Source organism: Mustela erminea, chromosome 5 (assembly GCF_009829155.1).
Source record: "Mustela erminea isolate mMusErm1 chromosome 5, mMusErm1.Pri, whole genome shotgun sequence".
In the NCBI taxonomy this organism is placed as follows: Eukaryota; Metazoa; Chordata; class Mammalia; order Carnivora; family Mustelidae; genus Mustela; species Mustela erminea.
In genome coordinates, this window is record NC_045618.1 from 73,783,090 (window position 1) to 73,793,832 (window position 10,743).

General features: G+C 38.5%; 1 gene segment (V, D, J or C); it reads left to right on the plus strand.

The window, feature by feature from the left end:
* Positions 1–2,460: 2,460 nt before the first annotated feature.
* On the plus strand, positions 2,461–3,007 carry LOC116590185. The segment is given in 2 exon segments: positions 2,461–2,550; positions 2,673–3,007. Coding segments are annotated over 2 exon segments (381 nt in total).
* The last annotated feature ends 7,736 nt before the right edge of the window (positions 3,008–10,743 follow it).

Genomic DNA, 10,743 nt, shown 5'->3' on the forward strand with positions numbered 1-10,743 from the left:
AGGGAGAGCCTCACTCTAAGAAAATACCACTCTGGTTAAGAGTTATCATGCATTAAACACTTTCTAATCCCTGAAAATTTGTGCTGTAATTATTTATTGAAGGCTAGAATAGCCACAAAAAAGAATTTGTCATTTTGCAATTAGATTCAGCTAGAAAAATTGGCTAAGGAAGTTTAGAAACATTTGACTCAAAAATCAGCAATAATGTGTGTGAATTGCAGAATTTTTCAGATCAGTTTCTTCAATAAATATTTATTGAGCATATATTATGTTACAGACATTGTTAGAATAAGGAAGGTCATGAAATGTCTCTGTGGTTTTCCTTTTTTTAATATCATGCTGTTTTATACCACTTAATGTTTTATTTTAATTGTGTTTGTTTGCTGTGAATCATTGTACTTACATTTAGTTTCTAGGGTGTCTATTGTGTGATATGTTTGTATCCATCTTATTAACACCTCCAGGATAGATGTGCTCAGTTTGCATACAGGAAGTTTACCTGCTTCCCACCAGTATTATTCACAAATATGCACAATTAGGGGTCCTGAAGGGGATATTATGAAGGAGCAGAGTATGAATTTTTCCAATAGTCTGTTTCTGCCTCTGACATCAACACTCCTTCAAAATTACTTTTTTCCAACACAACTGCACCCAAAACCGTAAGATACCTAGGGATAAACCTAACCAAAGAGGCACAGAATCTATACTCAGAAAACTATAAAGCACTCGTGAAAGAAATTGAGGAAGACACAAAGAAATGTAAAAATATTCCATGCTCATGGATTGGAAGAACAAATATTGTGAAAATATCTATGCTACCTAAAGCAATTTACACATCTAATGTAATCTCTATCAAAATCCCATCCATTTTTTTCAAAGAAATGGAACAAATAATCCTAAAATTTATATGGAACCAGAAAAGACCTTGAATAGCCAAAGGAATATTGAAAAAGAAAGCCAAAGTTGGTGGCATCATAATTCCAGACTTCACACTCTATTACAAAGCTGTCATAATCAAGACAGCATATTACTGGCACAAAAACAGACACATAGATTAATGGAACAGAATAGAAAGCCCAGAAATAGACCCTCAACTCTATGGACAACTAATTTTCAACAAAGCAGGAAAGAATGTCCAATGGAAAAAAGACAGCCTCTTCAACAAATGGTGTTGGGAAAATTGGACAGTCACATGCAGAAAAACGATTTTAGGTGTAGAGCCTACTAGTATGAAATACATTTACATTGTTGTTGGACCAGCACAACCATCCATTTTCAGAGTTCTTTTCATCTTGAAAAACTGAGCATCTGTACTCATTACACAATAACTCTCCATTACTCCACCCTTCTAGTCTCTGGAATCTGCCATTTTGCTTTCTCTTTCCATGAGTTTGACTAGTTTAGATCCCTCATAGAAGTGGAATTCTGCAGTATTGGTCATTTTGTAACATTTAATTTAACATAGTCTCAGGGTTCATCCATATTATTAATAATATATCCAAAGAGATTGACAAGTAGCAGATGAACAATTTTTGAAGATATCTCAATGGGTACAGAAAAAGCATTTGACAAAATTCAAATCCATTTCTGATTAAAACTCCAAGCAAATTATATAGAATTGAGGGGAAATTCCTCAACTTAAAAAGGCTCAACCCAACACTGACATCATGGACCATAAATGCTATATTTCAAATAAAGGCCATTTGTTCATTTGTTTAATTTTTTTTAAAAGATTTTATTTATTTATTTGACAGAAAAAGAGAGATCACAAATAGGCAGAGAGGCAGGTGGGGGTGGGGGGGGAAGCAGGCTCCCTGCTGAGCAGAGAACCTGATGCGGGGCTCAATCCCAGGACCCTGAGATCATGACCTGAGCTGAAGGCAGAGGCTTTAACCCACTGAGCCACTCAGGTACCCTCATTTGTTTAATTTAATAAATATTTAGTGAGTGCTTAAAAAATGATGGTCATCGTTCTAAATATTGGAGCACAGTGCCAAAAACACAGACTCACTCAGCAATGACATGACTTCCTGTTACTTTTTCCATATTCAACTCCTACAACTTTCCTGGAAGTCAGTGAATTATAGGCTGGCCCACATGGGCACATGAGAATATGAAGTATGATACTATAATAAGATGCTTTAGAAGATTACTATCCTCCAGCTAAAGAAATGCCCTGGGAGGCTGTGTTAAGGAACTTCCACATCAGGTAGTGTCTTAAGAACAAAGCAGACCTGAGAAGTCAGGATTGCTGTTGTTCAGACTTCCAAGAGCCACGTGAAGATTGACACGTGTCTCATCAAGTCAGGGATGAGACTGATGGCTGACTTGGGGAGAATTCTGGCCAACATGCACGCATTTCAGTCCCTGTCCACCAGGTGGTGCAGCTTCCTACCACAATCACATTTCCTGTGTGAAATGTGGGCTTCCATTGATCATCTTTCTGTCACTCCAACATTTCTTCATGTTAAGGATGAGAACGTTTTTTAGGTGACACTCCAGAGATGAGGTGCTCTCCAGGCTTCGTGACTGTGGTACTCTTAATGCTTGGTAAGTAAAATGCCTCTTAAAACTTGGATTCTTTCTTCCATTGTGTCTGTAAAATTTCTAACTATAATTTTATCCAAGAGCTTTATGTCAAGGTGACACAAGTCTCTTTTCTTTTTCCCCAGGACAAACTCATGGAGACTCAGTGACTCAGACGGAAGGCCTAGTGACTCTCTTTGAAGAGGCTTCCCTGACTATAAACTGTACTTTTTCAACAACACAGTACCCTGCCCTTTTCTGGTATGTCCAGTATCCAGGAGAAGGTCTAGAGCTCCTCCTGAAAGCCCTGAGGGACAAGGAGAAGGGAAGCAACAAAGGATTTGAAGCCACCTACAGCAAAGATTCCAAATCCTTCCACTTGGAGAAAGGCTCAGTGCAAGCCTCAGATTCAGCTGTGTACTATTGTGCCATGTACGACACAGTGACAGGAACTGCAGGGGGAGCTGAGCACAAACTCTGAGCAGAACAGGGGCCTGGGTGCTGAGCATGTCTGCCTGATCCACTCTGGTTCCAGAACAGTCTGTGGTTGTTTGTCCCTCAGTGTGTGGTTGGAACAAAAATCATACAAACCACTAGAGCATAGGAATCAGAAGTAACATTCCCCAAACCCAGGTGTTCCTTAGTGACATTGAGAACAGTTTGATGCCAAGAGTTCCCCAGACAGAGCATAAGTAATTTCAAGGTAGAATCACATAACAATGAAGTAGTCTTGTGGTCATCCTTGCAGTGCTGTTCAGGGCACCCTGGTGTACGTTGTTGTGTCTATTACACTTTTAAAGAGACACAATGGCATCCCCTCAGTGTCTTCCTGACAGAGCATGGCATGAGGGGTGATGGGGAGCTTTAGCCCCAAGCCCGGTTCAGTAAAGAAAGAATAGAAGGTAAGAAAAGAGGAGGAACACATGTACCCAAGGAAGAGAGAGGCCAGAGACTTCTGCCCTGCTTTCTTTTCTCGTAAATGAGGTGGCAGACTCAGGCTGATATTCAACATGCAGAGGTAGGTGCAGAAACAGAATGGAAGAAATGGCTCATATTCTGACTGGTTAAATAGATCAGTTGGCTTTCTTTTTTTTTTTTTTTTGAGAATGAATTTTATTTCATATAGCTGTATCTGTATGTGCATACATATATGTATGTGTATGTGCAAACACATTTATACAGAGTGGAGGTTTTTTTTAATTAACATATAAAGTATTATATGCTTCAGGGATACAGGTCTGTGAGTCATCAGTCTTGTATAATACCCAGTGTTCATTAGAACACATACCTTCCCAAATGTCCATCACCAATTTACCCCATCTTCTTACCTCCCTGCCCTCCAACAACCCTCAGTTTGTTTCCTGTGATTAAGAGTCTTTTATGTTTGTCTCCCTTTCTGGTTTCATCTTCTTTCATTTTTATTTCTCTTCCCTGATGATCCTCTGCCTTGTTTCTTAAATTCTTCATATCAGCAACATATGATTATCGACCTTTTCTGATTGACTTATTTCACTTAGCATAATACCCTCTAGTTCCATTTTTGTAAATGTCAAGATTCAATTTTTGCTGGCTGTATAATATTCCATTGCATGCACGCGTGCACACACACACACACACACACACACACCCCACATCTTCTTTATACAGTCATTGGTCAATGGACTCTTTTCATAGTTTGGCTACTGGACATTGCTGCTATAAACATTTGGGTGCAAGTGCCCTTTTGGATCACTATATTTAGTGTCTTTGGAGTAAATACCAGTAGTGCAATTATTGGGTTATAAGGTAGTCCTATTTTCAACTTTTTGAGGAACCTCCATGCTGTTTTATAAGTGGCTACATCAGCTTGCATTCCCATCACTGTAGGAGGTTTCCCCTTTGTCTGCATCCTCGCAAACATCTGTTGTTTTCTGACTTCTTAATTTTAGCCATTCTGACTGGTGTGAGGTGGTATCTCATTGTGGTTTTGATTTGTTATTTCCCTATTGCCCAGTGATGTTAGCACTTTTTCATTTGTCTGTTGGCCAACTGCATGTCTTCTTTGCAGAAATGTCTGTTCATGTCTTCTGCCCATTTCTTGACTGGATTATTTTTCTTTGGGTGTTGAATTTTTTAAGCTCTTTATAGATTTTTGGATACAAACTCTTTATCTGATATGTCATTTACAAATAACTTCTCCCATTCTGTTGTCTTTTGGTTTTGTTGACTGTTTGTTATGCTGTGCAAAAGATTTTTATCTTGATGAAGTCCCAATAGTTCATTTTTGGCTTTGTTTCTCTTGCCTTTAGAGACATGTCTAGCAAGAAGTTGCTGCAGCCAAGGTCAAGGAGGTTGCTGCCTATGTTCCCCTCAATGATTTTGATGGATTGTTGCCTACTTTTAGGTCTTTCATCCATATTGAGTCTTTTTTGTGTGTGTATGGTAGAAGAAAATGGTCTGGGTTCATTCTTTTGCATGTGACTGTTCAATTTTCCCAACACCAGCTGTTGAAGAGACTCTGTTTTCCATTGGATATTAGTTGAACATTGAGTTGAGGGTCCATATCTGGGTTCTCTATTCTGTTCTGTTGATCTATGTGTCTATTTTTGTGCCTGTACCATACAGTCTTGATGATTACAACTTTGTAATAGAGGTGGAGGTCAGGAATTATGATGCCCCCAGCTTTGGTTTTCTTTTTCAACATTCCTTTAACTATTTGGGATCTTTTCTCATTCCATATGAATTTTAAGATTATTTGTTCCAGCTCTGAGAAGAAAGTTGATGGTATTTTGTTAGGGATTGGTTTGAATGTGTAGATTGCTCTAGGTAGCACAGGCATTTTAACAGTAATTGTTCTTCCAATCCATGAGCATGGACTGTTTTTCCATTTCTTTGTGTCTTCTTAAATTTCTTTTATGAGTATTCTATCATGTTCTGAGTACAGATCCTTTGCATCTTTGGTTAGGTTTATTCTTAGGTATCTTACAGTTTGGGGTGTAATTGTAAATGAGATCAACTCCTTAATTTCTCTTTCTTCTGCCTCATTGTTAGTGTATAGCAATGCAACTGATTTCTGTGCATTGATTTTATATCCTGCCACTTAACTGAATTGCTGTATGATTTTTAGCATTTGGGGTGACATCTTTGGGGTTTTTGCATAGAGTATCATGTCATCTGCAAAGAGTGAGAGTTTTATTTCTTTGCTGATTTGGATGCTTTTTACTTCTTTTTTGTTGTCTAACTGCTGAGGCTAGGACTTCTAGTACTATCTTGAACAGCAGTGGTGATAGTGGTGATAAATAGCAGTGGTGATAGATCTGTTGTGTGCCTGGCCTTAGCGGAAGAGCTCTCAGTTTTCCCACACTGAGAATGATATTTGCTGTGAGTTTTTCATAGATGGATTTTATGGTATTGAGATATGTACTCTCTATCCCTTGATAAAAGAGTTTTAATCAAGAAAGGATGCTGTACTTTGTGAAATGCTTTTACTGCATCTCTTGAGAGGTCAGATGGTTCTTGTCCTTATTTTATTTAGGTAATGTATCACATTGATTCATTTGTGGATGCTGAACCAACCTTGCAACCCAAGAATAAATCCCCCTTGGTCATGGTGAATAATCCTTTTAATGTACTATTAGGTTTTATTTCCTAGTACTTTGGTGATAATTTTTGCATCCATGTTCATCAGAGATATTGATCTATAATTATTTTTGTTGGGGTCTTTGTCCAGTTTGGGGATCAAGGTAATTCAGGCCTCATAAAAAGAGTTTGGTGAGACTGGCTTTTAGTGCTATGCTGGATAAAAGTAGTGACACTGAAAAAAAAATAAAAAATAAAAATAAGTCAGTCAGTCTTATTTTTTTTTAAGTTTGGAATTTTTCCTTCCATTTCAATTTTTTGAAAAAGCTTCAGAAGAATAGGGATTAATTCCTCTTTAAATGTTCAGTAGAATTCTCCTGGGAAGCCATCTAGCCTTGGGCTCTTGTGTATTGGAAGATATTTGATTACTGCTTCAATTTCCTTGCTGGTTATGGGTCCTTTCAGGTTTTTTATTTCTTCCTGGTTCAGTTTTGGTAGTTTATATGACTCTAGGAATGCATCCATTTCTGCCAGATTGTCTAATTTTTTGGCATATAGTTGCTCATATGTTTTTATAATTGTTTGTATTTCTTCAGTGTTGATTGTGATCTCTTCTCTTTCACTCATGATTTTATTTATTTGGGTCCTTTCTCTTTTCTTTTGGATAAGTATGGCCAGGGGTTTATCAATGTTGTTCTTTCAAAGAACCAGCTCCTACTTTTGTTGATCTGTTCTTTTGGTTTCTATTTTATTGATTTCTACTCTACTCTTTATTATTTCTCTTCTCCTGCTGGGCTTAGGGTATATTTGTTGTTCTTTCTTCAGCTTCTTTAGGTGTAGGGTTAGGTTGTGTATTTGAGACCTTTCTTGTTTCTTGAGAAAGGCTTGTAGTGCTATATTATTTCTTCCTGGACTGCCCTTTCTGTATCCAAAAAATTTTGTTGTGTTTTCATTTTTGTTTCTATGATTTTTTTTTTAGTTCTTTAGTTTCCTGCTTGACCCATTCATTCTTTAGTAGGATGCTCTTTAGCCTCCATGTATTTGAATTCTTTCCAACTTTATTCTTGTGATTGAGTTCCAGTTTCAAAGCATTGTGGTCTGAAAATATGCAGGGAATGATCCCAATCCTTTGGTACTGGCTGAGACATGATTTGTGACCCAGGATGTGATCTCTTCTGCAGAATAGTCCATGTGCACTAGAGAGAAATGTGTATTCTGTTGTTTTGAGATGAATGTTCTGAATATATCTGTGAAGACTGTCTGTTCCAGTTTGTCATTCAAAGCCCTGACTTTCTTGTTAATCATTTGCTTAGATGATCTATCCATTGCAGTGAGGAGGTTGGTAAAGTCCCCTACTATTATTGTATTATTGTCGATGTGTCTCTGATTTTGTTATTAATTGGCTTATATAATTGACTGCTCCCGTTTTAGAAGCATAAATACTTACAAATGCTTGATCTTCTTGTTGGGTAGATCTTTTAATTATGATGTAGTGTCCTTCCTCATCTCTTATTACAGTCTTTGGTTTAAAATCTAATTTGATAGGATTGCTACCCAGCTTTCTTTCTCTCTCTTTTTTTTAAGATTTTATTTATTTATTAGAGAGAGAGAGAGAGAGAGATCAGAAGTAGGCAGAGAGGCAGGCAGAGGGGGAAGGGGAAACAGGCCCTCTCCTGAGTGGAGGGACCCATGCAGGAGTCTATCCCAGGACCCTGAAATCATGACCCAAGCTGAAGGCAGAGGCTTAACCCACTGAGGCACCAGGCACCCCCTCCAGCTTTCTTTTGATGTCCACTAAGGTGATAAATGGTTTTCCACCCCCTCACTTTCAATCTGGTGGTGTCTTTGAGTCTAAAATTAGTCTCTTGCAGAAAGCATATCAATGAGTCTTGATTTTTTTTTTTATCTAATCTGATACCCTGTGTCTTTGATTGGGACATTTGGCCCATTTACATACAGTATAACTATTGAAAGATATTAATTTTCTGCCATTGTATTGCCTGTGAGGTGACTGTTACTGTATATTGTCTATGTTACTTTTAGGTAACAAGGGTCTATGTTACTTTTAGGCTCTCTCTTTGCTTAGAGGACCCCTTTCAATATTTTTTGTAGGGTTAGTTTGGTGATCACAAATTCCTCTAGTTTCTGTTTGTCCTGGAAACTTTTTACTGCGCTTTCTATTTTGAATAAGATCCTAGCTGGATAAAGTATTCTTGGTTGCATATTTTTCTCATTTAGCACCCTAAATATATCATGCCATTCCTTTCTGGCCTGCCAGGTATCATGAATAGGTCTACTGACAATCTAATGTTTCTACCCTTGTAGGTTATAGACTTCTTGCCTCAAGCTGCTTTTAGGATTTTCTCTTTGTCTCTGAGATTTGTGAGTTTCACTATTTTATGTTGGGGCATTGATCTATTTTTATTGATTTTGAGGGGTGTTCTCTGTGCCTCCTGGACTTTGATGCCTGTTTCCTTCCCCCAGGTTAGGGAAGGTCTGCACTATAATTTGCTCCAAATATACCTTCTGCCCTTCTCTCTTTCCTCTTCTTCTGGGATCCCACTTATTCTAATATTGTTTCACTTTTGGTATCACTTGTCTTTCAAATTCCTCCCCTCATGATCCAGTAATTGTTTATCTCTCTTTTTTTCTCAGATTCTTTATTCTCCATCATTTCATCTTACATATCACAAATTCTCTCTTCTGCTCCATTTAACCTAGCCATTAGAACCTCAATTTGTGATTGTATCTGATTAATAACCCTTTTTATTTTGACTTGGTTAGCTTTTATTTCTTTTATTTCTACAGAAAGGGATTCTTTACTGTCTTCTATGCTTTTTCCAAGCCCAGCTAGTATCTTTATAATTATTATTCTGAACTCAGTTCTGAATTCTTACTAATGTCCATATTGACTTGGTCCCTGGCAGTCAGTACTGCCTCTTTTTCTCTTTTTTTTTTTTGTGTCCACTGATTCCCTGCTATCCACTCAGTTTCACCGTCAGATTGCAGGTGTCTTTATTTTTTTTTTTTATTTCCAGCATAACAGTATTCATTATTTTTGCACCACACCCCGTGCTCCATGCAATCCGTGCCCTCTATAATACCCACCACCTGGTACCCCAACCTCCCACCCCCCGTCCCTTCAAAACCCTCAGATTGTTTTTCAGAGTCCATAGTCTCTCATGGTTCACCTCCCCTTCCAATTTCCCCCAACTCCCTTCTCCACTCTAAGTCCCCATGTCCTCCATGCTATTTGTTATGCTCCATAAATAAGTGAAACCATATGATAATTGACTCTCTCTGCTTGACTTATTTCACTCAGCATAATCTCTTCCAGTCCCGTCCATGTTGTTACAAAAGTTGGGTATTCATCCTTTCTGATGGAGGCATAATACTCTATCCCCAGGGGTACAGGTCTGTGAATCACCAGGTTTACATACTTCACAGCACTCACCAAAGCACATACCCTCCCCAATGTCCATAATCCCACCCCCTTCTCCCAAACCCCCTCCCCCCAGCAACCCTCAGTTTGTTTTGTGAGATTAAAAGTCACTTATGGTTTGTCTCCCTCCCAATCCCATCTTGTTTCCTTTATTCTTCTCCTACCCACTTAAGCCCCCATGTTGCATCACCACTTCCTCATATCAAGGAGATCATATGATAGTTGTCTTTCTCTGCTTGACTTATTTCGCTAAGCATGATACGCTCTAGTTCCATCCATGTTGTCGCAAATGGCAAGATTTCATTTCTTTTGATGGCTGCATAGTATTCCATTGTGTATATATACCACATCTTCTTGATCCATTCATCTGTTGATGGACATCTAGGTTCTTTCCATAGTTTGGCTATTGTGGACATTGCTGCTATAAACATTCGGGTGCATGTGCCCCTTTGGATCACTATGTTTGTATCCTTAGGGTAAATACCCAATAGTGCAATTGCTGGGTCATAGGGCAGTTCTATTTTCAACATTTTGAGGAACCTCCATGCTGTTTTCCAGAGTGGCTGCACCAGCTTGCATTCCCACCAACAGTGTAGGAGGGTTCCCCTTTCTCCGCATCCTCGCCAGCATCTGTCATTTCCTGACTTGTTGATTTTAGCCATTCTGATTGGTGTGAGGTGATATCTCATTGTGGTTTTGATTTGTATTTCCCTGATGCCGAGTGATATGGAGCACTTTTTCATGTGTCTGTTGGCCATCTGGATGTCTTCTTTGCAGAAATGTCTGTTCATGTCCTCTGCCCATTTCTTGATTGGATTATTTGTTCTTTGGGTGTTGAGTTTGCTAAGTTCTTTATAGATTCTGGACACTAGTCCTTTATCTGATATGTCATTTGCAAATATCTTCTCCCATTCTGTCAGTTGTCTTTTGATTTTGTTAACTGTTTCCTTTGCTGTGCAAAAGCTTTTGATCTTGATGAAATCCCAATAGTTCATTTTTGTCCTTGCTTCCCTTGCCTTTTGCATTGTTCCTAGGAAGATGTTGCTGCGGTTGAGGTCAAAGAGGTTGCTGCCTGTGTTCTCCTCAAGGATTTTGATGGATTCCTTTCGCACATTGAGGTCCTTCATCCATTTTGAGTCTATTTTTGTGTGTGGTGTAAGGAAATGGTCCAATTTCATTTTTCTGCATGTGGCTGTCCAATTTTCCCAGCACCATTT